The following is a 27,937-nucleotide window of genomic DNA, read 5'->3' on the forward strand; positions in this document are numbered from 1 at the left end:
TTGGCTGAAGATCCATCACTTTATTTTCAGAAAGAGATGGCCGGGGGGGATACAGAGGCATTCCAGCAGCACAGCAAAAACAATCATGTCAGCCATCCAAAAACTGAATCAAAGCCATGCCGGCCAGCTTCCATGCCCACACAGGTGTCACTGTGTACCAGCAAAGACAGGATACTCCCAAATCCTGGAGGAAAGTCTATAGCACCTTGTGCTTTACCTTGGCAGGGAGTCCACACAGGCTCAGAGACATCCGCTGTCACCGCTTTCAATCCTCTAACAGGACTAGCTGGTTTCCCGAAGAGGCAGTATTGACTTGTAGGGCTTGTTGTGAAGGAGATGGATATGCTGATGTTCACCTGGGTGTCAATAAAGCACCCTGAAATACTCAGCAGTCCCCCAAATCTTCCAAGCAGGAGAACTAGGCCCAATTCCCCACACTGGCAAACTTGAGGCACAAACAGCTGATCCATGGAAGGTCGACAGTGAATCAAGGCCTCCTTCCCAGGCCAACGACTTGTGTGCCAGGGCAAGACGGAAGTATCAGATACGACACGTTCAGTGCACTCCCTCTTACTTTACAAGGCTCAAGTGGGCCTTCCAAAAACACCTAGAGGACTCCAGCCTGAGTGACGGATTATACACCTTAAGCTGCTGGCCTCCAAGAAACAGACAAGGGACTCAGGGTGGCCTTCTCACCGTGGGAGGTTGGGGTAAAGGACCCTTTTGGACAAAGTCCGGTGTCCTCACACTTGACCCTTGACCACTGTAACCTTCCAGGGCCGGTAATGAATACACCTTTACAAGGCACCAGCAGGGAGCAAACACTCAGAACTTGAGATGACCCAGCTGCTCGAAAGTCAAAGAAGAGGCTCTCACCTCCAGCATGGAGCAAGGACAGAGAGGAGGCAAAGGCAAAGGAGAGCCCAGGAAGGGGAGAAATGTATAGACACCAGGCCTGCTTCTCCTGCAGAGGCAAGAGAACATGGCTGAGCAGCCCCAGCAGAGCTTCAGAGAATTAAATTGCTTACCTCTAAACCTAGATGGGAGCAAACAAGGGGCGGTTATATAGGATCAAACGGGAGGAGTATTTTTGGTCCAGTGCTCCAGAAGGGGGCAAAAATGGAGCAAAGGGCGGCTAGGACCCGCTGAGAGCAGACTAGAGGTAGCTTCTGCTGCACCCTGGACCTTTATCAGTTTAACACACCCAAGCTGCAGCCCTGGGGGCATCAGGAAGTGGGAACACTTTTTTTGGGGTCCTCTTCCTCAAGAAGCCTCTACCTTGACTCCCCAAATCTGTCTGGATCGCCATCTGCCAGGACTTTCCCTGGTCAGCGAACACCCCTCTGACCCTCCGTGTTGATGGCAGTGGAACCAGTGAGACCAGCAGCTGAGGTCCTTTCGCCTGTGCCAACGCAGAGCTGATGCAGCAACAGTGACAGCCACACTGCAGAGTTATCCAGGGAAGGAAGGGGGATGACTCCATGGGTTGCAGGAAAATAAACTTCTGAGGCAGGTCTCCAGTGACTGTCCCACAGAGGAGCTTTCCCACTTGGGAGTTCATTTTTAGCACTGAGAACCAGGAACGAAGTTACACGCCCACATGTACTCAGACAGTAGGAAGGGACTTTATTCACAGACTGGTCAAAAACACAGGCTGCAGAAAACAGGGATGTGGACTGGCAAACCTGTTGCACCCTTCCATCAGCCGCTTTCTTCTTCACTGACTGCCCTGGAGCTCTGTGGCCAAGAGGCAAAACCCACCCCTTGTCCGCCTCTACTGTGCGCCCCTCCCCCTGCCCCCCCACCAGCCGGAAGTAGAAGCCTTATGATGAGGTTTCAAGGAAAACATCCTGCCTGGTTTTCTCCACTCCAATGGGCTCTCCAAACACATCCTTGACCCGGGACACAGGCAGAGTTCAAACCCAGCCTATGTTCTGTCAGGCTGCTGGTCGTCCTGGAGGGTTGGGAAGAGAAGAGGAAGAAAGTTCCAAACCAAGTTCGCTTAAGACAAGTCAGGCTTAATGCTCACCCTGTATTTACCTTCTCTATATTAAGAAAATGCAGCAAAAGACATTTTTAAAAAACATATAATGTGAATTTTCTGACCTTTTCTGGGAGACTCCTGATGGCACCCTCTCTGATTAAAGGTTGTAGAGGCGACTGGTGTTCTCACGCAGAGTGGCCAAAGTATGGGAGAGTGGCTGATCTTTGACCCTGGCAATCTCTCGGACTGTATGCAAAGCCAGGCCTGGGTGGGCATACTGGCAGACGCTTCTGGGAACCTGGAAGACATCAAGCATTCAGGACATCACTGAGCCTTCTGTGCATAGCCACTAGTCAGAACTCCCTCCCCGGCCCTTCCCCGGCAAGGACCTCTTTGGGGCTGCCCTGTAGAGACCCCTTTACCTGCGGGTGCAGGAAGAGTCCTAGTCATGGGGGGCTCTGGGTGAGCAGGGTCCCACGCTTCCTTGGACTACCCTCTACAGGGTAGGGCTTTGCACTGCCTGGAAGAGAGTGGTTACCCTTCAGCTTCTCAGCCCCCTAGACTTTTGGTTCTGCAGAGAAACAATGAGGAGACATCTACACAGCCAAGGGTGGGACCTGGAAGTCACTGGGGCTCTGGCCCTGCCATCCTTGTAGGGGACACCGCCCACCTCCCCACCCTCTCTCCTCAGTGCCTCAACTCAGCCTGAAGACACCCCCACCTGTCGAGGCAAGAAGTAGGGCGCGTCAGTTTCCACGATGATCCTCTCCAGCGGGATCTGCTTCAGGGCCTCCCGGGCCTCCCAGGCAGAGGAGTACGTCAGCACCGCCGTGAAGCCCACAGACATGTTGGGGAAGTGCTCCAGCAGGGGCTCGATGACCGGGTAGCTGCCGGTGAAGCAGTGCCTGGAGGAGGAGAAGTCCGGATCAGGGCGCTCTCAGGCCCCTCGCAGCAGCCCCCACGCCCCTCTAGACATACTAGCCCTTTTAAATTATTTTCTGTGGATAAATCCCCAGAAACGGAAAGGCTGCAACCAAAGGAAGGGCTCCACAATAACCACAGACCTGGTAAGACCCACGATGGCTCTTGGTGAGTGCTGCTCACCCATCAACCCCCAACACTCAGAAGACTACACAGCCACTTGAAACGGTCACCAGGAGGAACACACAGCAACAAGACACGGATACGGTACTTATAACACAGAAAGGGAAGCAGAATTAAAAACTGTGGCCCCTTTAAGATTATGACCACAATAGGTAAAAATTATGTCCATGTAGTTAAATGAACCGGAAGGAAACAAAAAAGAAAAATACTAGACAGCGGGACTTCAGGTGAATTTTTTCTCTTAATCTGATAGCTGTTCATGTTCTTAGTGCACATGCGTTGTAAACCGATCTGAAACTGAGCGCTTCCTCCAGCCACAACACTTCATTAAGCCATCTTAGCCTAGATTTAGGAAATCTTACACATTAGATTTCCTTTAAAGTCAGCTCAGAATCAAACCCACCCACCCAGAAGGGCCTGGAGACTGTGCTTCCTCTCTGGGGTGAGCTCCCCAGTCACAGGTCAGATCCTCTGATCTGAAAGGCTGCACCCACTTCTGCTACCTGTCAAGACCTGGACTGGGCTCTAGACTCCTTGTTTTTTCAGTTAACTCATCTCACTCACCTTGAAAGAGCCAGCCAGGCGACACCTTCTGACCCAGTTCTAGCCAGGCTAAGCTAACGGCCCCTCTCCTCCGGCTCCCACAGCTCCTCCCGGGTGCTCCTGAGCCAGGCCAAGGCCCAAGACAGGCACATGGAAGGAGATCAGAATTCAAACCGAACTGAAGACCCTCCAGATAGCACTCAGATAAAACACACCCCAAACTTTAATGGGGGGATGTGGGCTTTCAAATTCAAAAAGGAAGAAAATTTCTTTTTAGGTGCCCTGGAACGTTCTCTGTGCGCTAAGTCACCGGAGTGCCAGCAAGCTCTCCCAGGATTAAGAGTCCTCACCCTGAGAACCGAGACTCCATTTCAGCTTGCCTCCTGGGACAGGAGGCACCAAAGCCCCTTCTCGCTCACTGGGGATTTAGGGTATTAGCTCAGACCATATGAAGTTGCCGTTTTATAAGTAAAAAATGGTCGAATATCAGAAATTTCATATGGTTCAATCTAATACCTAATATTTAGAAAAGATACTACACAAAGACACAACATTATCAATGTTCTCCCGAGTTTTCCTTTTTCCAGCTATGTCCAGGACAGAGGGAAGTGTTCATTTCATTTGCCCGCTGAACTGCTCGCCTTCTAACCTATGGATCTTGTAGTCTGAGGGCACAAATTTTTTCATGATGCTCAGCAGATCTTCGTCAGCTTCTCGGCAGTGGATCACCAAGGGCTTCTTCAGAGACACGGCCAGCTGCAGCTGTCTCTCAAACACCTGGAAGAAGACAAAGTGACACGCCAATGGACTGGGGCCACTGCAGAAGTCCGTCACCTCCAGAGCATCCAGTCCAATGGGCACCCCCACTGTTTCTAATTCTGTATTCTTAGACTATATAATGCGTCACAGCTAACGCTTACTGAGTGCTTATGACAGAGCCAGGCAGTGTAATCCTCACAAGCACCCTGAGGGAGTACTGCTGCCGGCCCATCGTGCAGTCGGAGAAACTGAGGGCCCGAGTGAGGTCAAGGAACTTGCAGCTGGGAAGCACAGTGCTACGATTCAAATCTGGCAGTCCACACAGCAACTACTACACAATGCTTGTCTGGGGGCCAGGGGCAGGGCAGGGCCCGGAACGTAGAGTACAAGTTAAATGTCCTTCCCTTCATTGCCCCCCTCTACTCCCACTCCCAAGAGGTACCCACCTTCCCACCTCTTCCTATGCAAAGGGGTGCACACACACCCCTGCACAATGCCTGGTGCTCAGAAGGTGCTCAAATTTTTGTGGAAAGAACAAATATTATATATATTTTCTGTAACTTGCTGTCTTTACTCAACCAAAATCGGATATCCTTCTAGGTGAAGACCTACACATGTACTACATTCTTTTTCTTTCTTTCTTTCTTTCTTTTTTTCTAACTCTAGCCACTTCTAAATCTTCATTAGTAAAATACACATGTTGCTAATAATTTAAATGAAAAAAGTAGGGCTAGAACTCATTCTTTTCTCTAACAAGTTCAGGTTTAGAACAAAAACAAAAGTACTAATCCATTATAAACAAATTACTTCATCTTAAACTTAATGTTTCCATGAGTGGTTTTTTCAACTGTGGAACATAATTCATCTTTGCATTTTTAACATCAAACCATAAGATGCTCTTGGTGACCTGAGACAGGCGATCCTCACCTGAGAGTGACATTTTCACTTCTAACGCTCATGCTACCTCCTCACAAGATAGCAGTCCTGTGCCAATGCCAATTCTGACAGAACTCTTGTTTAACCCGTGTTTTCAACTAAAGGAAAATTACCCTAGGAACCAGAATCAGAATTCTTGCCAGGGGCTTTAAAGACAGTCTACAGCTGGCTCGACCCCCTGTCTAACACACCTGCCCTCCTTGGACCCCACGGAGGCAGGAGATTGCAAGAGAGTCTAATTCCAACATTTAATTCCTGCTTCTAAAAAAGAATTCCTTAGGGTAGTTAAATCATGATAGCCTTAAGGTGGACTATTACACAGCTGTTTAAAAGCATATTTTTCAAAGTGTACTTAATGAAACAGGAATATTTTCACCAGTGGAAAAAAACATTCAAAACTATTACTTTCTTTTTTTAAATTTCCTTAATTTCTTTTTTAAAAAGCATGTATATAAAACACAAATTTCCTTAATTCTATGACAGGACAAGCCACCAAGTGTCCCTTGTAATTCTCCAAGGGACAGTAACATTAAAAATACAATATTTTGTAAAACACATCCAAACTTCAAAAATGTTAAGATGGAAGAAGAATTCGCTGGAAGCAGCGGCTAGGTTAGGGCTATCCAGAGCACCTGCCCTCCCCAGGAACCCAGCAGGAAAAGAACAGAGTGAATGAAGTGCAGACCATTATGCACCCAGCAGAAGCTTGCTTCCCGGATGCATTATTTCCAGGGACTCCAGAGTTAACCAGTCTCTCCAGGGGGTGGCCCAGGAGGCTCTTGCATGCTCATTACCTCAATAATTAATTCCAGTCAAACACAAAGAGAGGCAGAAGTAGCCTGGTTCAACTAGCCCAGGTGGGGAAGGACAGTCCATCTCCCTGGCTTTCGAACCCCAGATACCAAGAGATTCTGATAATACACTGGTCGATGTGAGCGACTCACACACGAACTACCCAGGACTCTTAGGAGTTAAACAGTAAGTTCAATGGTTAAACCCATGAACACACAGATCAGCAAGGAGAAGGCTAACAGTGGTTTGCTCTGGGTGGCAGGATAATTACTGATTTTTCCGCCCAATTCTTTTGCTTTTCTCTATTTTGCAATCCTTCCAGAAAATATGCGGTAACGGAACCCGAGCTCTCTCTCGGAACAAGCCAGAGCCGGCACTCAATCATTTGACCAGATACGGTCCTTCCACAGGCTCTTCTTCCCTTCGCGAGATAAAATGTTCCGCAGGACACATCCACACCTGCCAGCCACTCTGCTCTTAGGCAAATGCGCCTCGGCGCAGCTGTCCGCCCAGCGCGGCCACCGGCCACCACCTCTTCTCCGCAGGCCACCACCACTTCTCGTTTGGGTGCTAAAGTTTAGATTTACAAGAACGTGGCAGCTGCTCTCTCCGTCCAGGCGAGGAGTCTCCGGTGTTCTACAGAAATATTGTCTTCCCCCCTGCTATGTGCCCTCCCCCTGCCAGCAATTTATTTCCTCTGAAGCGTCATTTTCCCATCTATCTGAGTTCCATCTCACCAAGCCAAATCACACCCGCAAGATTTTATCACCGTGTGCCATCACAAGTTCAGTCTGTTGTGCAGCAGGGCCCACCCACCTCTAACTGCAGATCTGATACCATAACGATCAGAAAGGAAAGGAAAAAGGAAACAACCAAAAAGGAAAAAGTCACTGTGAAATACCTAGCTACCTCCTGGCACAGAACGGGCATTCCACAGCACCAGCTCTACAGAGAATCCGTGGTGCCCTCCGTCCAGTCGCCCCAGGAGACACATTCCGGAACTGTCCCCTTTCCACACCACGCCTGCCCTGTGCCATGGAAACCAGCTGGCAAGGCAGAATAAATATTTGTTTCACTTTCTTAAAAACCTATTTCTTTCCATGTCTTCAGATTTAGCTATTTTTCCATTCACTTCTGGCTAACAAATCACCACCCCAAGCTAGAAATTCCAAGTGTCCTAGTCCTGATAGTGGAAAGGAAGTCTGCACAGGCAAGAGGCTGTCTGAATGTGCAGGACAAACCTAATTCTGAACAGAAACACTCCTTCTACCAGAAACTCTCTAGACCCAGCTGAAAACTGAAAACACCCACCAAACGACATCCCACTTGCTTGTCTGAGTGCAGACCCCCAAGTGGAAACCACCGTGCTCTGGATTTAGCAAGCTTGACAGGTCCTAGCAAACTCATCTGAAAGGTCGGAACAGCCGAGCTTGTTTCTTGAGTAAATTAACGGTCAAGCTTCGCATGCTTATGGCCTGTCTTGGACAGCTGTATTCAAATTGGAATCTGTACCTCCTATAAATCTGGAGTCGCCTGCTCCAGCAGAAGAGCACTGATACCTTTGAACTTTCTCTTTTTGGTCAAAGGAAAAATAAGAAACCACTGGCTCTGAAAGATTCCTTGTCTTAAACATTCATACAGTTAACCACAGATGCAAGTGTCAATGGGGCACAGCATCAGTGTACTGTGGAGGCTGACCCAGCTGAGTGGGGGACAGCACCAAAAGGGTAAGCTGGTGTGCCCGGCTCTGCCCAGGCTGGAATCCATGCAGCTGCTCACCAAGACCTGGAGCATACCGGCCATGCAGATCCAGACCTAACAGGTGCACACAGGAGGACAGCATACAAGAAATTCAACCTGGCACCATGGACAGTGATGGAGTGGGAGGGTCTTTCTCCTTGTCCTGCTCCTTCCCAAATCAGAAACTTCCACTGAAATGCCACAACTACTCTTACACTGCCAGATCTCCAGGCTCAAAAAATATGGGGAGGGAAAAATATTAAGATGGTAAGAGTTGTTATCTCTGGTGGAATGGAAAATTATCTTCGTTACACATTTTTGTATTTTCTAAACATTCTACAATGGGCATACTTAACTTTAAAATCAGAATAAAAATAAATTGGTTAATCAAAAACAAAATTTGTTGCTTCCCAAGAAGGAAGGAAGACAAATGTTTTGACATTCATATCATTAGCCATAAGAAGTCACACAGTACGCCCCTCTCCCACATAATAAAACTGAAAGGGATACAGCTTGTGAAGCATGGGACAAACAACCTCTAGCTGGTCTGGATAAGAGCAACTGAATTTTTACAGATTCTAAAGTCTTCAGTTCCAAAAGTAGAGAAACCCGCACTGTGAGGTTTCAACAACTAAGAGGAATTAAAACCATAAGAAAGTAAAGAGAAGCTCATTACCTTGTGCTGCTCGGGCACAGGCGTGGTGCACTTGTGAGAGTAATCCAGGCCCATCTCCCCGAATGCCACAGCTTTGGGGTGCCTTAAGGCTTGCAAAAGATTTCTTTCTTGAACATCACTGTAGTAACGTGCAAAATGAGGGTGACAGCCAAAGGCCCCCCAAACCAGATCCTCTTTCAACAGCTCCTCCCACAGGCAGTCTGTCAGAGTCCGAGGATCGCAGAAGTCAGAGATGCAGCCCTGAAATTCCTTAGGGAAGGAGCTGCTATAAATTTTTCTGAACTTGGTAAAGGTCCCTTTGAAAGACAACTTGGAATAGAGCATGTCCAAGTGACAATGGGTATCGATGAAACCCTCCTCTGGGCTGGGCTCCCGATGGCTCCTTGGCAGGGAGCTAGACCCATGTCCTCCACAAGGACGCAGTGGCGTCTCCTCCTGGAATGTCCGTCTCTCCTTCAGCTCTTCTTCTTCCGAGCTTCTGGAGAAGCGCGATGAACGCGAATTCTGGGATCTGCCCTCCTCTGTGGCCACCAAGTCTCGGGAGGCGTTGTGGGAGCTCACTGTGGAGTTGGGAGGATAATCACTCAGGAGGCCCCGGCTGCCCCTCCCAGCCTGCGATGTGTCATTGCCGCTGCCGCTGCCCACAGAGGGGTAGCTGGAAGGCTTGGGACTGCTGGTCCAATAGCTGGCATAGTCACACCAAGGACTACTGTACAAATGAGCCGGGTACATGACATAGTCAGTGGGGAAGGCAGAAGGCTCTGGAACTGCTGGGAGTTTCAACGAGACAGGCTCCTCCTGAGAGAATCTGACTGTGGGGATCTCGTCTACATCGGACCAGTCACTTCCTGAAGAGGTGTGCTCTAGCACCACCTCCCTTTCTTTAGGCTGCAGAAAGGAAAAGAGGACAGGGTGACCCTTCCTATGTAAAGACGGCCTCCCACACTCAGTCGTCTGTGGAACGGAAGCCCTGGCTGTTTTTTCTGGCCGTGGTGAAGGCTTTGCATTGGCCCACTGGCTCACTTTGCACCTGGTTTCCTTATAATTTCCAGAAAGGTTACAGCTATGAACAGTCATATCAGGTTCAGGGAACAACTTGTGACCATGGTCTTACAAGGCTGTCCCTAAAGGGGATGCTACGCCCGCCCGCCCTTTCCAGTGAGCCCTCACGAGAAAAACTGCTCCCTAAAACACACTGTGTATTTGGGATTTTCGAGAAAAGCAGGGCCCAGCATCTCATTGCTGACATGTCTCTAATACATTCAAAATGTAAAACAACACAATTGTGGCAGTTTTAAGATATGTTCACAAATTCTTTGACACTACGTCCCGTTGAAAGGTGGAATCTGTGACCCCACCCCTTGAATCTGGCCAACCTAGTCACTTACTTGTACCCAAGAGAACGAAGAAGTGATACTGTGCAACTTCCAAGGCTAGGTCAGAACAGCCTTACAGCTTCCTCTGGTTCTCTCAGCTTGCTCCTCTGGGGGAAGCCAACCACCAAATATAAGAAGTCAGACCACCCCAGACGCCAGGCTGGAGAGGCCACGTGTAGGTGCCAGCAGCAACTACCCAACGTGTGAGTAAACATCCTGGACATGCAGGCTTGCTGAGCTTTCAGACTGCAGCCTCCCAACATCTACTGGAAACACATGAGACCCCCAGGCAGGACCTGCCCAGTCGGGACCTTTCTGAATTCCTGACTCATAAAATTGAGAGAAAACAGAACAGCTATTTTATGCCACTAGGCAGCAACAGTAACCAGAACCACCTACACATCGTGTTAAATCGATGTAGCCCTGCTGGAACCTCAGTTCCACATGGTCAGGAACTTTTCTTTTCCTCACCAATGTCTCCCAAACACCGAGAATGATGCCAGGCACATACCACGTGCTCATAAATGTTGGAATTAATTTCCAGAATAAATGATGCAATGGTTCCTGAACTTATTAGCTCCATATCAGAACCACTAGAGCGCCTTTGAAAAACAGCTTTTTAAGGCCCACTCCACCCTGAGGTATTATAACTCGGTAGGTCCAGAGTGGGGCCAGGGAATCTGTATTTAATTCTCCATATAATTTTGATACAGATCAGGTTTAAGAATACAGTAAACACAGAGACTTCAACTCATGAAAAAAAACAAACTGTGCTTAAGTGCCCTTGTTTCGTCTGGTTAACGAAGCCATTTGGTCGACCAGCACCAGATGACTTGACCCAGAGACCCTACAGAGCTCTTTTCTTAATATTTTTATAAGCAAACACAATTCATACAACATAACAAAAAACTCACTATGAAAGAGCATTATGGATATAATGATTACCTCCTTAAAATGAAACAAAAAATTTCTGTTTCTATTGCTTATACTAATGTTCCACACCTCTGTCAACATTCCAAAAGGAAACAAATACTGGTAACAAAAATTCCAATGAATGATAAATTTCCCATTTGACACTTTCCCCACTGTAGACTTTTCCTAATACTGCTCCCTTCCTGAATAACAGAAATATCCAAGCAAGAGCCTTTTCTAAAATGCAATACAACTTCAATTGCAGCACATTTAAAATTTAATCTGAAGCCCTGAAGCTGGGTAATGGGGACCTGGGGCACTCGTTACACTAGTCTGTTTACTTTGAATATGTCTGAAACTTCCCATAGAACGTTTTTTAGAAGTTAATTTCAGGGGGCAGGCCTGGTGGCCGAGTCACGGTGAAGTTCACACGCTCTGCTTCAGCGGCCCAGGGATTCACTGGTGTGGATCCTGGGTGGACCTGGCGCTGCTCATCAAGCCATGCTGAGGTGGCGTCCCACAAAGAAGAACTAGAAAGACCTACAACCAGGATACACAACTGTGCTCTGGGGGGCTTTGGAGAGGGAAAAAAACAAAAAACGAGGATGATTGGGAACAGATGTTAGCTCAGGGCCAATCTTGGGGGAAAAAAAAAAAAAGCAATACTTCCTTCAAAAGAGCAGCTGAACATTAAAACAAAAGTTAATCTCAGGGCCAGCCGGGTGGCGCAACAGTTAAGTTCGTACATTCCTCTTCGGCAGCCCAGGGTTCGCAGGTTCAGGTCCCGGGTGTGGACATGGCACCACTTGGCAAGCCATGCTGTGGCAGGTGTCCCACACATAGAGGAAGATGGGCATGGATGTTAGCTCAGGGCCAGTCTTCCTCAGCAAAAAGAGGAGGATTGGCAGCAGATGTAGCTCAGGGCTAATCTTCCTCAAAAAAAAAAAAAAGAAAAAGATGTACTCTCTTTTATTTGAGGAAGACAAATGACCCCAAACAGACCTCAACCAAGCTAATTTTGGATGCTTACAGAGGTTCCCTAAATTCATTTTTTAAAACAGGAGGGGAGAGAAGAAGCAAAGAAATGTAACAGATTTAATATTTATTCCTGGGGACATGACCTCACAGTTCTGTGTGGATGTCAATTTTAAGAAACTTGTTTTAAAGATCACTTTTGGGTTGTTTTTTTTTAAAGATTTTATTTTTTCCTGTTTCTCCCCAAAGCCCCCCAGTACATAGCTGTATATTCTTCGTTGTGGGTCCTTCTAGTTGTGGCATGTGGGACGCTGCCTCAGCATGGTTTGATGAGCAGTGCCATGTCCGCGCCCAGGATTCGAACCAACGAAACACTGGGCCGCCTGCAGCGGAGCACATGAACTTAACCACTCGGCCATGGGGCCAGCCCCGGGTTTTTTTGAAGATCACTTTTCTTTCAGTGGTTATGCATAAAGATACACTGAAAAAATACTCAAGAAACTTATAAGGTGGTATCCAGGTGAAGGAACAGAGCAAGGCAGGGTCAGACTGGAAAGCTACTTTTCACTAAATACCTCTTATTTTTAATTTTTGAACCATCAAAATATGTTTACTCAAAAAGCAATCTAAAAAATAAGTGAAGGTGGTTACATTGTGGCAATCCCAAAAATACACCTCTAGAAAAAATGAACAAACTGACTGAATGTGATGGGAACAGCTATTTGCAACCTGGGATAAAATTTCCAGGGACAGAATCACACAAAGATTCAGAAAGTGCTACATCTTGAGAGCAAAATCTCAGCCGCAGGAAGCTACAAAAGACGCTGTTTTTTACAACAAATAATTTATAGCTCAGGGGCAAGGGGAGCAATCTAGAGACTGAGAGAGAACCTATTTAGAAATTGCATCTTACGGCTCTTATTTGGGTCCTGTTTCAAGTTAAAACAATCACGAAACAAACAGGGAAATTCAATCACTGACTGGCTAGTCGACATTAAGGATTTTGTGTCTATGAGATAATAAAATCGTAGTTATATTTGGGTTTTTTCCTAAAGATCTTATATTTTTTAGAGATACACACTGAAATATTTCTGGATGAAATGATTTGTTAGCTGGGATTTGCTTCAAAATTCATGGAGAGAAAAGAGAAACAGAGACAAAACAAGACAAGACTGGCAGTGAGGCAGAAATTGTTGAAGATGAGTGATGGGTAAGTGGGTAATTTTCATAAATGTTTTAAAATGTCCATAATAAAAAGTTAAAATAAAAATAACAAAAATTGGAATAGAAATCCAACTCAGATGGAAGGGCAGATGATGTCCGCTGGCTGCTTCTCAAACTTCTCTACCATCCAGGGGTATTTCTTAAAAAACACCAATTCCCAGGTGCCAGCTCAGACCTGAGTCACTCTCTCATTCTTATCAAGAGGGAAATCAGGAAATCACATTACACGACTCAAAAAGTAACTCTAGTGACAACAAAGCCCATGTCAAAGACACACTGAAAAGGCTTAATAAAATTATTTAATAAAATGTGCAAGTGGGAAAAAATGGCAGAGCAGGGGGAAAAAAAGTGATTTCAAAAATGCACATGTAACTGGAAATTACCATAAACATACCATATCATACCATAAACAGACTTAGGATTATGTTATCTACGTCCTTGAAAGGCTTATATACAAGAGGGCCAACAAAAGGTTTTTGGATTTTCTTTCTGGGAAAATGGAAGATTACCTATATTCAAGATTGCCTAGGTTGACACCCATGGTAAAACTGAAAGTTACATTTATTGAGGGCCTACTATATACCAGGCACTGAACAAAGTGTTTTCATGTATTAATTGAAGGTTCAGGAAACTGAGACCCACAAGCCAAATCCAACGCACTGCCTGTTGTTGTAAGTACAGTTTTACTGGGACACAGGCCCACTTACTCAATACTGTCTACAGAGGCTTCCATGCTACCACAGGAGAGCTGGACAGCTGCAACAGTGCCTATGGCCCACTAAGCCTGAAATGTTATCTGACTCTTTCTAGAACAGGTTAGCTGATCTCTCTCTGAGTTTAACCGTGATAACATTTGAAGAACCATGCCTTTTTACCAGAGGAAGAAACTGGGGCTCCAAGAGGCTAAGTGACTTTCTCATGATCATAGTTCAGGTGGCAGAGCCAGGATTTGAACCCAAACTGTCTGATCTCAACTCTCATGTGCTTACCTACTATATCATGCTGCCTCCAAACCTACAACTGACAGAGACAATCTGAACATCCAGTCTCACAAACAGGAGTTCAGGTATAGAGGTTTGGAAAGTTTGTCCATACGACAGAATTCTAGGTAGCCAAACAGGATGGTGATCCACGCTAGACAGGAAACACGGCCATTAAATATTGAAGGGGCAACGTAGGTTACAAAACATATGTTCTTGGGATTTCCAACTAAATATAGCACACGTAGTTTCTGTCCTTCCTGTCAAAAAACCTTTTGAAAATTATAGGAAATGGACTTGAAAAAGCATAAACCTACACAGAGAAAGTATACAGAATAAACAGCAAAGCAAATTAAATAAAAATTAGATGCCAGAGAGCAGACAGATGAATAGTTATTGGATAAGCAGATCACAGACGGCCAAACCTAAGGCTACAGTGAGAAAAACCCAAAAACAGGCTGAATCACACTAAAGGACCCCAGAAAGACTCAGGAATTGGAAGTTCCAGACCTCTTAAAAAGAAGGTGAAGTTGGTGATGAAAATAGAAGACTGAGCTGGAAGTCTGCGAAGTCAGATGCCAGACCCCTGCTCCCACCCTGTGCAGACGGGTCTGCCCCTCCCCCCCAGCAAGAGACTAAGGTTCACACTTGGAAAAGTTGAACCAGGGAGCCTGTGGAATAATCAGGGACACACAGTCGAGGGTGAGGGACCATCACATGTTGGACAGTGAGAGCCCAGGCACCTCCTTCAATCTGACTCCCAGAACACTGGCGGCCAAGTGTGTGCCTCCTAGGCAGAGGAGTGGAGGGTTTCTCCCAGGGGACATGGAGCAGCCTCTGAGGATCGAGCTACAGACCCCGATGGGGAGCAGAATCAGCCAAAGGCAGCGCCCTTTGCTAACCCTAGCAGTTGATCGGCCCATCCACCACTCAGAACTTCCAATCTGCTTTCTAATGCTTCACCTTTAAATACAGACAGACAGCCAAGACATCTGAGGAGAGCCCGACCACAAATGATAGAGACCAAAATGTTCAGGGGAAAAAGCAAAAAAAGAATCAGAAGGAAACTCAGAGAAAGCAGTGCAGAAAGCAGAAGAAAACTTCAAAACAAACCTATATAATTAATATTCTCAGAGAAAAAAGAGAAGGTATTGTAAGCTCAAAACAAGAAGTGGATGTTCTAAGAAAGGAATACTCAAAACCCTAAACCAGGGTTCTTAGAAATTAAGTACGTCAAAAATGAAAAAAAGTACCTATCATTACACACACTTATCTTAATTACTCATAAAGAAAGCAGAGATGAAAAGAAACAGGGAAAAAAAGAATCTTAAAGAAACAATTAAGGGAGGTACACTTTCAAGTAAAAAATGGGACAGATTACTTATTTTGACAGTATTGAGGAATATTTTATGGCACAAGCAGTTTGGGGATAAATTAGAGACAGGTACAGAGAAAACTAAAGAAAAAAAACAAGCGCTCTCAAGCTTTGTGGAAAATATGTCTTCTCCTTCATGTGAACAGAATACTAAGTTGAGAGTGTTTTTCTCTCAGGACCTTGACGAAATTCTCCCCTTGTCCTCTGGCTTCTATCACTGTTGTTGAGAAGTCTGTCCTCAGTCTTCTGTAATGATGAATTCCAAGGAAAATAAACTTTTACAAGAAAGAAAATGTAATGAGTAGGGCTGGCCCCGTGGCCGAGTGGTTAAGTTCACACACTCCACTTCAGCAGCCCAAGGTTTCACTGGTTCAGATCCTAAGCATGGACATGGCACTGCTTGTCAGGCCATGCTGAGGTGGCGTCCCACACAGCAGAGCCAGAAGGACCTACAACTAGAAGATACAACTATGTACTGGGGGGGCTTTGGAGAGAAGAGTAAGGCAAAAAAAAAAAGATTGGCAACAGATGCTGGCTTAGGCGCCAATCTTTTAAAAGAAAAAATGTAATGAGTATACCAGGTGACTCAGCTCTGAACATGGTGATGATAAATCTTAAACAGATTTAGTCAAAAACTGCATTACAACGACACAGGGAGCTGCAGGAAGAATATGTTTATGGGTGTGGGTCCTGCCAAAGCAAGTGAAGAGAACTAAATTCTCATCTTCCTGAGTAGGAAGTCCACAGATGTCTAAAATTGAAAAATCAATACACGGCAAAATTACTTAGAAATATGGAGGTAGTACCAGAAGAAAGGGCTGAAAGAGATAAAGGGGCTGCCTCTGAGGCACAATTATAAGCTATGTTAAAAACGGCTAGTTTCCCTCCAAGATCACTGTCTCCTTCTATAGCAGAAGTTGATCTGGGTGGAAGTCTGCCCAGATGGAAGTTAATCTTCCAGACTCTCTTGCAGCTAGGTTTCGGCCAGGTTTCTAGATTCTTGTCGACAGATACGAGCAGATACGATGTGGACAGCTTCTGAGCCAAGCTCTTAAAAGGGAGGGAATACACTTTCCTCTCCTCTTCCTGCTGGCTGGAGTGTCAATGTCACGTACTCTGAGCCCCATCAGAGTAGCCATCTCAGACCACAAGATGGACACTGTGTTGAGGGGCAGCAGAGCATCAAGACAGAAGGCATCAGGGTCCCTGACACTGTGGAGCCATCCTCCTTAAGCCAAACTTCTATTTCCTTTAAGCCACTGTTATTTTGGCCTTTGTTATGGCAATCAAATCCATATCCTAAAAACATAATTCCCCCCCCAAAAAAGAGCAGTGAATTGAGGTTTCTTAACTCTGAAAGATATGTTAGAAGAGAACCATCAACCTGTCTCCTTGAGTCCTGGGTAAGTAAAGTACTGCTTTGTATGAGTACCACTTAGGATCAAATGAGAAAGACCAAATACATTTAATCAAGAAAACTAAAAACCCCATGCCTGGCATGAGCTTGACTCACCTTTTGGCTTTCTAAATGAGAGTCAGAGTCATCCAAAAACTCTAGGGGTGGAGAGCGCTTGTCAATGACTGTCCTTCGGTCCCCAAGTGGCTCCTCAGTGGGGTTCTCCTGAGGGTCTATCACCACTCTCCTGTCGCGGAAGCTGCTCCCCTCCAGCACAGGCTTTTCCTCCTCCGCTCTGACGTCTGGGGCTGACTCCCTCTCTTTCTGAGGAGCAGACACACTGACACTCCTGGCTGGTCCTTCTCCACAGCTGGGACGCTCTCCGGGGCCTGGTTTTGCCCTAGTGGCAGCCTCTCCCTTCCTTTTTGGCATCGACTTTCCCAGAATGCCCTGGATAGCCTTCAGGTAGATCACGGTAGAGCCTTGGTCTCGAAGTCTATCCCTCTTCCTTTTCTGGACCTTGTTAGGTTCCTCAGTCACCTCATTCTGACCCTCAGCTTCAGCTGCAAATTCAGAGTTCATGGAATTACGAGAACTATCTTTGGAATCAACCTGGAAGAAAAACCAGAGATTATGAAAGGCTGATTTCATACACAAAGCATGTAGCAAATGAGAAATCAGCAGTGGTTCCACCACTCAAAGGGAAAGTAACAGTGGCCATGGCAAAGATTCTCTCTGGGTGGTGGTTTCCATCCCAGCCACTGAGATGTGCCACTGTAAAAGGGACTGAGTTGCTGCCATCTCTTATATTTACTTTCTTGTGCTTATCAGATAATATCCTCAGCCTGCACTGGGAAGGAATGAGCAGAGATCAACAGTCCAGTAACACAGGACTGCAAGCTCCACGAGAGCAAGGATTACCACATGCTTCAGAACACACACAAAACAAAAGCTCAAAATTTTAGCACTGGAAGGGGCCCTAAAAGCCAGCTAACCCACTCTCACAAATTGACAGTCAAGGAAACCCCAGGGCCCAGGAGGAGCAGACCCCAATCTCCTGAGTCCTGAGGGCAGTGTGCTTCCCGCTACACCCCAGCGTCCTTGAAGTTCTCTGCAAACTCTTTGCCCAAATCAAAACCTTGGTGTTGGAAGGTGCCTTGTTTCCCAGAGACCCACACCAGGGTCAATCAAGAGACTCTAATCACCCCTGACTCTGACCCTCCTCACAGGTACAGGTGAGGTCTCAGCCCCTTTCCTCTTTTCCCCCCGCACCCACTCACTGCAGAGTCCATAGGGAAGAAGCTAGACTATTTGTTCACAATGTTAATTTGCTGTGAAACTCAGATCCAGTCTAACCCCAGCCTGGTGTGAGAATGCTCCATAAACCCTCCCCTAGAACCATCCCCAAAGCAGTGAAGGCCAAAGCTCCCCAGCTGTGACCTGCATTTACCATCACCCCAACGCATCCCACAGCCCCCACAGCTTGCACTTCTAATTCATGAGTACTAAACTCCTCTCAAACGTACGTAGACTTAGAGAAAGGAACTCCACACTAAGCTTGCTAATCCTTTGCCTCCACTGAGGACAAGGAGAGTCAACCCAAGAGACATCCATCAATAAGGCAGTGGTTAAATAAAGTAAAAAGACGTACTACCCAACTTTTAAAGGGAACAAGGGAGCTCTGACGGCCATGCTATATAGTAAGAGTAAAAGCAAGTAGCCAACTGACAAGCACAGTGTAATCTCACCTGGGAAAAGACAAAAATGCTTTACATGCATGCGTTCACAGATGAAGTCTAAAAGACAAAATGTTTCTAATGGAACAGACACAGTGGCTTTGGAGATTAAGGGGAAAGAGGAATCAGGACCAGAGCTCTTATTTCATAAGCTTTTCATATTATTTGAATTTTTTTTCCTGAGAAGCACATAATGTTTGCTAAAGAAAAATCACCAAACCTTTGGAAATATGTAAACCTAGGTGGTAGTACAGGCATAATATTTTTTCCTAGAAGCCCTCAGATTGTTGGCAGCTATTGACTTTGGGAAGACAGACAGGACAGGTGGCTTACACTCTCACTTTGAACCTCTCTGAATTTTCTAACATGTTAGATATTTTAAAATAATATCTAGAGGGATTATCTGAGAAACAAGATTTGGGCTATTTTTGTTTTCTTTATACCTTTATATATTTAAGAAAAATCTAACAAATGTTAAAAATAAACTTGAAGGCTCCCGGACCTGCCCTACGGGAGACAGCCACAACTTCCCAGCCCACTTCTCCCCTGCTCACTTCTCCACCACCACCCACCTGCCATCCCGGGCCCATCACACCTTCTCATACCCTGTCATCCTCATGTCTTACTTCCTCCACTTGCGATAGCTTTGCCTCAGCCTCACTTCATGCTTGAGAAACTCCTAGTCGTCCTTTAAGGCCCCACATCCCTCCTTTGACTTCTCCACCTCTGCCAGTGGGACCAGCTGCCCCTTTGCTCGTCCACTGCCCAGGCCAGGTGTCAGACAACATGGGAAGGTGAGGTCTACAGCAAACTGAGCAGCCCCTGCACCTTCCGAAGGGCCACAGCTCCTCACCGCAAGCCAACTGCTGCCACTTGGGGGTACAGACCCAGAGTCAGAGATTCTGGTTTCCACGTAAAACAAGAAATCTCAAATGTAATGCGTTTTTCATCCAGTCAGCAAGCATTTGTTGACCACTCACCATGGGACAGCAGGTACTATTCTGGATGTGGGAGTTTAGCATTCAATAAAACAGACAAAACTGCCTGCTTCCTGGACCTCATTCTCTAGTTGACGAGGGAAAGAAAAAACCAGAGGAAAGGTAATATATATGTTAGAGTGAAAAGTGCCAGGGAGAAAAATAAACCAGGGAAGGGAGCAGAACGTGGGGAGGCAGAGGGGATCACTCAAGTCTTCTGAGTTCAGGGTAGAGGTTAGGACTGGAGGCATAGTATTTTTAATGTTAACTTTCCAAAATTTTAAATACTGAGAGGACCAAGCAGGCCACACTCATTGTTTGGACCACCAGTTTGCCAACCCTGGTAGAGAAGACCAGGATTGTCCTTGCAGGAGAAAAAAAGGTCAGGAATGTAAAAGCATCACTTATATTTTCATACGGACTTACAATTTACAGAGCAGCCACAGTGTCATCCCTCTTTTACCGAGAAGGGAAACTGCCACACAGCCTCTAAGTGGCAGGATTCAAACTCAAGTTCCCCTTAACATCCTAGAAATCAAGGGAGAATAGTGAAAATATGAAAGTTGAAAACAGTATCAAAGGCTGAGATGTCAAAGACCATGAGGACCTAAGACGGATCCAGGTCACGGAGGAAGAGTTCCGACAGCGGATGGGAGGCTACAGAAGCAAAGATTAGGCAGAAAGTGCAAGAGAAGACAAACCACCTGGCTTCAAAAAGGAGAGAGCAGTTTTTCCTGGCAGTACTGTTGGGGAACTGTGCATCTCTAAAGGCAGAAGGGAAAGATCAAGTGGAGATGTCACTCCAGCTCTCACCACCGCCAGCCGGAACAATTTCAACGGTTCCTAACCAGCTCCCCGCCTACTCCCTCCCATCCTTTCTCGACAGTGTGCCAGGAGGCATTCTAAACTCTGGTAATGTCATGCCTCTGCTTAAACCCTTCAATGGCTCTGCATTTGCCTACAGAATACATCCCAAACTCCTGTGCATGACATCAGAAGCCCTTCCCAGGCTGGCCCCAACCTTCCTTTCCAGCATCACCTCCCACCTTTCTCCATACACCCAGGTGTCCGGGGCATGGAAAAAGGCGCTGGAGAAGTGGGAAAAAAGGGCCCTCCAGAACCAGCAGTATTTATTTATTTATTTATTTATTTATTTATTTTTTGCAGTTTTCAAAGCTTTTTTTTTTTATTCAGTTATTGATAGGTTACAATCTTGTGAAATTTCAATTGTACATTAATGTTTGTCAGTTATGTTGTAGGTGCACCACTTCACCCTTTGTGCCCACCCCCACCCCACCTTTCCCCTGGTATCCACTAAACTGTTCTTAGTCCATAATTTTAAATTCCTCATATGAGTGGAGTCATATACAGATTATCTTTCTCTCGCTGGCTTATTTCACTTAATTCTCTCAAGGTCTCTTAATTCACATAATTCTCTCAAGGTCCATCCATGTTATTGCAAATGGAATGATTTTGTTCTGTTTTGCAGCTGAGTAGTATTCCATTGTATATATGTACCACATCTTCCTTATCCATTCGTCTGTTGCTGGACACTTAGGCTGCTTCCACGTCTTGGCTATTGTAAACAGTGCTGCAATAAACATTGGGGTGCATAAGACTTTTGGGATTGCTGACTTCAAGCTCTTTGGATAAATACCCAGTAGTGGGATGGCTGGATCGTATGGTAGCTCTATTTTTAATTTTTTGAGGAATCTCCATACTGTTTTCCATAGTGGCTGCACCAGTTTGCATTCCCACCAGCAGTGTATGAGGGTTCCTTTTTCTCCGCAACCTCTCCAACATTTGTTGCTATTAGTTTTAGATATTCTTGTCATTCTAACGGGTGTAAGGTGATATCTTAGTGTAGTTTTGATTTGCATTTCCCTGATGATCAGCGATGATAAGCATCTTTTCATGTGCCTATTGGCCATCAGTATATCTTCCTTGGAGAAATGTCTGTTCATGTCTCCAGCCCATTTTTTGATTGGGTTGTTTGATGTATTGTTGTTGAGTTGCAAGAGTTCTTTATATATTATGGATATTAAGCCTTTGTCAGATATATGACTTGCAAATATTTTTTCCCAGTTAGTGGGTTGTTTTTTTGTTTCAATCCTGTTTTCATTTGCCTTGAAGAAGCTCTTTCATCTGATGAAGTCCCATTTGTTTATTCTTTCTATTGTTTCCCTTCTCTGAGAAGGCATGGTGTCCGATAAGATCCTTTTAATACTGATGTCAAAGAGTGTACTGCCTACATTTTCTTCCAGAAGACTTATGGTTTCAGGTCTCACCTTTAGGTCTTTAATTCATTTTGAGTTTATTTTGGTGAATGGTGAAAAAGAATGGTCAATTTTCATTGTTTTACATGTGGCTTTCCAGTTTTCCCAGCACCATTTGTTGAAAAGACTTTCTTTTCTCCATTGTATGCCCTCAGCTCCTTTGTCAAAGATAAGCTGTGCATAAATGTGTGGTTTTATTTCTGGGCTTTCAATTCTGTTCCATTGATCTGTGCACCTGTTTTTGTACCAGTACCATGCTGGAACCAGCAGTATTTCTTAACACTTTTTGTACACATATTACTCCTGTTGCCTGAACTGTCCTTTCCTCCTCCTTGTCCATCAGGAAAACTCAAATGACACCTCTTCTGTGAGGACTTTCCCCCATGGTTAGACGCAAAGTATTTCAAATATCCTTGTTCCGACACTCCACGCACTGCACGGTGATGAACAATTTTTCCATGTGTCGACCACGGCCTTCTTCTTTGCAGGTCCAGCCCCTCGCACAGACCCCTATCCAAGCTGGACATCTGCTGAGTGAGGAGGCAGGAATCGGGATGACACGTGACAGCTCTGCCGCCCGAGAGCTGGGACACACAGTGGTTTCTGGTGTCTGGGCTGTGTCCCCCTGCAGAGCTCCTCAAGTGGAGGATCCTGCCCTCTTCATCTCCCCACCCTTCACATCTCACTCCGGGCCAGGACAGAGCAGGCGCTCAGAGGGCAGGCAGCAGCAGAAGGAACCCTGGCCTTGAAGACAGACTGATCTGGACAAGCTGTGTGGCCCTGGTCAAGTTCTTTAACCTTTCCGAGTCTCATTTTCCTAGCGCCCAAACATAGCAGGTGCTCCAATGTTTATTAATCGCTATGTAAACATTCGCTAACAGATATGAAAAACACTACTACCTACTTCCCGAGACTCTGAAGCTTATGGGAGGGCCTACAGGTCAAATATTGAGAATCACATATCATCAACTATGTTACAGCATAAAGGCTCAAATTTTCCCTTTCATTCTTCCTTCCCTAAATTAAATGCAGAAATTTACACATCATACTGAAAACTGAATAGAAGGTAGGTGAAGAGGCTCATACTAGACACATTTAACCTTTTCTATGGAGTACAAGATCATCAGCTACCACTAGAATTTGAGAAAACCTCTCAGACAACTGTCCTCAAGGTAACAGGGAACAAACAATGAGCTGACCAGCAGGAACCTCTAGCGATTGCAACGTGCCCAGACTAGCTATGGTCTGCATGTGTCCCCCTAAGATCCCTACGTTGAGATCTGACCCCAAGGTGATGGTACTGGGTGGGTCCTTCGGGAAGTGATGAGGTCATAAAAGTGGAGCCCTTATGAACAGGATTAGTGCCACTACAGAAGAGGCCCCAAGAAGTCCCTTGCCTGCTTCTGCCATGTGAGGACACAGAGACATCTGCAGCCCAGAAGAGGGCTCTCACCCAACCCTGCTGGCACCCTGATCTCAGACTTCCAGCCTCCAGAACCGTGAGAAATAAGTTTCTGCCGTTTCTAAGCAGCCCAGTCTGTGCCATTTTGTTACAGCAGCCAGAACAGACTAAGACAAACGTCTTCCCCTCGGAATATTTTGTGACCTGGCCCAGAGACCTCTGTGCTGAGGCTGGGGGGCACCACACACAAAACCAAGCGTGTACCCTCAAAGCTGACAGAGCAAATGCAGAAGAGCAGGTGGATGGGTGTGTAGAGGGTAGGAGAGTGGTGGGGGACCTCTGAAGGACCGAGGGAGAGAGCATGCTGACTTGGGAGTGCCCCTCAACTGTGCCCGCTGACAGGACTTAGGACTTAGACAAACAAGTTCACACACGACTGCAAAGCAAGAAGGGCAGAGGTGCACACTGAGGGCAAGGCAAGAGAACAAAGCACTGTGCCTTGTTCTCAGACTAACTGATACGCTCTGGGGAGGGCCCTTCGCAGCACTAGAGATGGACGGTTAGGATCACCAAGAGCAACATCCTCCTAGTCTATCCTCACTCAACACCAGTGATCTTTCAAAAATGCAAATCTGCCTTCCCTGTGTATAGAAGCCTGCACAAACTCTCTAATGGCTTAGACTCTTCCAAGCCTTTCTCTAAGAGTGTGCCAGGAGGCGTTCTAAACTCTGGTTATGTCACACCTCTGCTTAAAACCCTTCAATGGCTCTGCATTTGCCTACGGAATGCATCCCAAACTCCTGAGCATGACATCGGAAGCCCTTCCCAGGCTGGCCCCCAACCTTCCCTTCCAGCATCACCTCCCACCTTTCTCCATCCAAATTCCCTCAGCTAACAAAACCCCGCTGCTATCTGCCCCTACCTAGCTCTCCAGCCTCCATTCTGGGCTCTCTGCTCCACCATGCCACATTGTGAGGTAGTCTTGTGACGTCCTCGGCCCTCCCACCAGACTGTGTGCTCCCTAGAAGCCATCGCATGGCTCCACAACCCAACAGCTGGATTCACACGCAATAACCCTCTAGTGCTCACTGACTGAAAGCAAGGCACTGCTGGGACCCCAAGGCTTCTGAGACTGGACCAGACTACAGTGATCCCCAGTTAACCGTTAAATGGATTTTTGCAAAACAAGGCCCCTTAGGCCTAAATGAAAGAAAGGCAGGCCCAGGACAGGACTAGACCCACTGGATCAGAGGCCACACCCTCAAAGCTTGAGTTCCTGGTCTGCCGCACAGCCTGAGCCAGGAAGGCAGCACACCTGAAACACTAAGCAAGATTCATTTCCTGCCCCTTCTGTTTGTTCTGTTTTTGAGGAAGATTAGCCCTGAGCTAACATCTACTGCCAATCCTCCTCTTTTTTGCTGAGGAAGACTGGCCCTGAGCTAACACCCACGCCCATCTTCCTCTACTTTATATGTGGGACGCCTACCACAGCATGGCTTGACAAGCCGTGCCAAGTCTGCATCCGGGATCTGAACCAGTGAGCTCTGGGCTGCTGAAGCAGAACGTGGGAACTTAAGCACTGCACCACCCGGCTGGCCCCCTTGTCCCTTCTGATACCAGGCTTCACTCTGTCTGTAATCGCCATGGAAGTTAAATGTAATCAATTGATATTATTTTATACTGTATCCAAATCCACTGAAATTGTAGCAAGAAGGATTAATGACAAGAGTAAATCATATGAGCAAAGCCCCACATTTACCTGATTTACATCTGAGTCATATTCAGTATTCTTATGCCAAAGACAAAGCTTTTCAACTCACCATTAAATTAAAAAAAAACAATCCGTGTGCCCATGCAAGGGTTCTAGCTGTGAGGTCCACATGGAAAACACCCGGAGCACTTCTCCAAAGGGTCCCCAGGACAAACAGCCAAATACAGCCCCATTTCTCAGTTCTACCTAAGACACCACTGAGCCAGGGCTTAAAGACAAACTCACTTTCCTTAGGGCCTGTGTTTATTGCTTTTGTAAAATAACTTTATGTAGGGGCAGCCCATCTCACCCAAATAAGACCCTTCCTCCTCTCCCCACATGCAGAACTTCGCACCTTTTAAGGCCCAGAGCTCCAGCATCTAGAATGCAAACTCCAAGAGGGCAGTGATCTCTGCTGTGTTACCGGAGGACCCCAGGCAAGTACAACACTGCCTGGCACAGACTGCCCTCAGTAAACACTGTTCAAAACCCGACTCATGAGTGGACGAAGCTCACACAGGATGGCCGGGTCACCAGCTAGTGCCTGCGCTCCTCTCTCTAATGGGGAAACAGCAGACTACAAGAGACTCAACTGTATTTGCTTCTGTTTCCAACAGCCTCATGCTCTACTTTCCCTTACACAAAAAAGATGGGGGAAAAAAATTTTTTTTAAAGGGAGACTTAGTTCTTTTTTTTTTTAAAGGTATGATTTTTGGTGAGGCAGACTGGCCCTGAGCTAACGTTTGTTGCCAATCTTCCTCTTTTTTTTTTCTCCCCAAAGCCCCACTACATAGTTGTATATCCTAGCTGTAGGTCCTTCTAGTTGTTTTATGTGGGATGCTGCCACAGCACGGCTTGATGAGCAGTGCACAGGTCCATGCCCAGGATCCGAACCAGTGAACCCTGGGCCACTGAAATGCAGCCCGTGAACTTAACCACTTTGCCACTGGGCCAGCCCCAAGCTAGGAAAATTTTACTAATCCTTTTCTTTAAAAAGTGAATATAAAATGAACGAGTGGCTGGAATGTACCTCTGTTAAGCATGCCTGCATCTGCTCCCAAATACTTATGAAACCCTTCCGTGTGTTTCCATTGGGTAATTAAATGTCCACCCTCCAAAACAAACCCTGCCCCACAAAGCAAAACCCCCACATGCTGGAAACCATAACTCTAGTGAAAAGCCACAGCAAGAACCAAACTCTTTTTTTTTTTTAAAGATTGGCATCTGAGCTAACAAGTGTTGCCAATCTTCTTTTTCTTTTTTTTCCTGCTTTATCTCCTCAAACCCCCCGTACATAGTTGTATATCTTAGTTGCAGGCCCTTCTAGTTGTGGGATGTGGGACGGCGCTTCAACATGGCCTGACCAGCGGTGCCACGTCCGCGCCCAGGATCTGATGGGCCGCCGCAGGGGAGCACGCAAACCCAACCACTCAGCCACAGAGCTGGCCCCAAGAACCAAATTCTTATTCTTGGCTCTACAATTCAAAGTGGCTTGAAGTGCAAGGGCACAATTCCCTAAATTTACAACCAAAACAGACAGACACAGCTTCTGTGTCTCTGAGCATGCAGCCCACCCTCTACTGCAGAGATTCTCCAACCCGCCTGCACGTTGCAATGACCTGAGGCACATTCAGGAACCCGGAAGCCCAGACCACACCCAGCCCAACCACATCAGGCTGGGAGGCAGGCACAAGCATTTTAAACCTTTCCAAGCAGTGCCAAAGTGCGGCCAAGTCTGAAAACTACCTCGCTGCGGAACTTCAGGACACCCCTGGCCAACCGCTTGGTTTCCCAGGTTTGTGAAGATCCCTTAGGAAGACCCCAGCGATCTTACAGCACATGATTTTTTTAGCCTCCGTCCACCAAAATCCCCATCCCCAACCAACATCGCAAGCCACGTGGAAGGGGCTTCACTGGGTGGGAAGCGTTGCAGCCACCTACCTTAAGGCTGCAGGCTCCCTCCTCTAGAGAAGCCATCTCTTCTAGCGAGGGGTTGGCAGGGCCCAGACGGGACTCCCTGGACGAAAGGAACCCCTGTGCGCTCCGACTCAGGCAGCCTCTGGAGGCAGCCCCGCCCACACCTGGGCCAGACGACTGGGAAGAGGAGGAGGAGGAATTCCTGTGGCGGGATGAGCCCCGGGACAGCCGCAGCGTGCAGGCCACATCGTCGTCCTCCTGGGCTTTCAGGCGCTTGGGGCTGCTGGCCCCTCCTGACCGCGACGCAGAGCTGCGAGCGGGCCGGCTGGAGGGGGCCACATGGCCGGGCTCCCGGGGGCGGCTGCGCTTGCGGGGACACCCTCCCGAAGTGCTACTCCAGTGGTACTTGACCTTGCGCCGCTCCGACGCCATGGGCACCTGCAAGGTAAAGAGGGCCCGGATTCCACCACCACTCCTCCTGGCTGCCCGTCCTCAGACCCCCGCTACCCCGGGCCCCCTGGGCGGGGACGGGCGAGCCAGAAGGTCAGAGCCAGGGGCTGGCCTCACTGACCTTTCCCCCTTCTTTCCACTGCCCATCACAGTTCTCAAGGTTTCAGAGATGCCAAAGCGCTTCGACTGTTTGCGATCCCAAAGCGCTTCGGAGAAGTCCCAACGACCCCAGTGGGTCTGCCAAGGGCTTCGGTCCGGCTTTCACGCCCACAGCGCGCTTCCGCGATCACCGAGCACAGCGCTCCTTCCGAGATGTCAAAGCGCTTCCGGGACTACGAAGCGCTTCCATCGAGTGTGCAACACAAAGCCCTTCCGAGACGCCAGAGCGCTCCGAGGGACCGCGCGGCGCCTCACGGGCCGCACATGGCGGCCGCAAGCCAGGGCCGCACCGGCGCGCCGCCCGGCTGCTCCCGCGGCCCCGCCGCCCCGCCCCGGCCGGAAGGGGCCCGAGTCGCCCCTCAGGGCGCGCCCGCCCAGCGGCCGCTGCCGCCGCGGCCCGGATGGCGGCTCCGCCCCCCCCGCGGCCCGGCCGCCCGCTCGCCGCCCGCCCCAGTCCCTCAGCCCTGGCCCGGCCTCCGCCCGAACTCCGACCACACT

At 47.4% G+C, this 27,937-nt stretch overlaps 1 protein-coding gene across 2 annotated transcripts; it reads right to left on the reverse strand.

Moving 5' to 3' along the window:
• TATDN2 (TatD DNase domain containing 2) lies at nucleotides 1-27,788 on the reverse strand. Of its 2 annotated transcripts, XR_011527347.1 has the most exons (9): nucleotides 27,402-27,773; nucleotides 26,855-27,268; nucleotides 16,890-17,384; nucleotides 8,535-9,422; nucleotides 4,281-4,408; nucleotides 2,706-2,889; nucleotides 2,407-2,504; nucleotides 2,107-2,282; nucleotides 1-1,954 (listed from the first exon to the last, which is right to left on the reverse strand). XR_011527347.1 is itself a non-coding variant. In XM_008536079.2 (8 exons), exons 2-7 carry the CDS (start codon nucleotides 27,260-27,262, stop codon nucleotides 2,142-2,144), a joined length of 2,244 nt encoding a protein of 747 aa, XP_008534301.1. In that variant the 5' UTR covers nucleotides 27,263-27,268; nucleotides 27,402-27,788; the 3' UTR covers nucleotides 1-1,954; nucleotides 2,107-2,141. The 2 variants fall into 2 exon arrangements, 1 of the variants encoding a protein (XP_008534301.1); XM_008536079.2 differs by lacking the exon at nucleotides 2,407-2,504 and having other exon boundaries at nucleotides 27,402-27,788.
• Nucleotides 27,789-27,937: the final 149 nt, after the last annotated feature.

The sequence above is a fragment of the Equus przewalskii genome, chromosome 15 (assembly GCF_037783145.1).
Source record: "Equus przewalskii isolate Varuska chromosome 15, EquPr2, whole genome shotgun sequence".
In the NCBI taxonomy this organism is placed as follows: domain Eukaryota; kingdom Metazoa; phylum Chordata; class Mammalia; order Perissodactyla; family Equidae; genus Equus; species Equus przewalskii.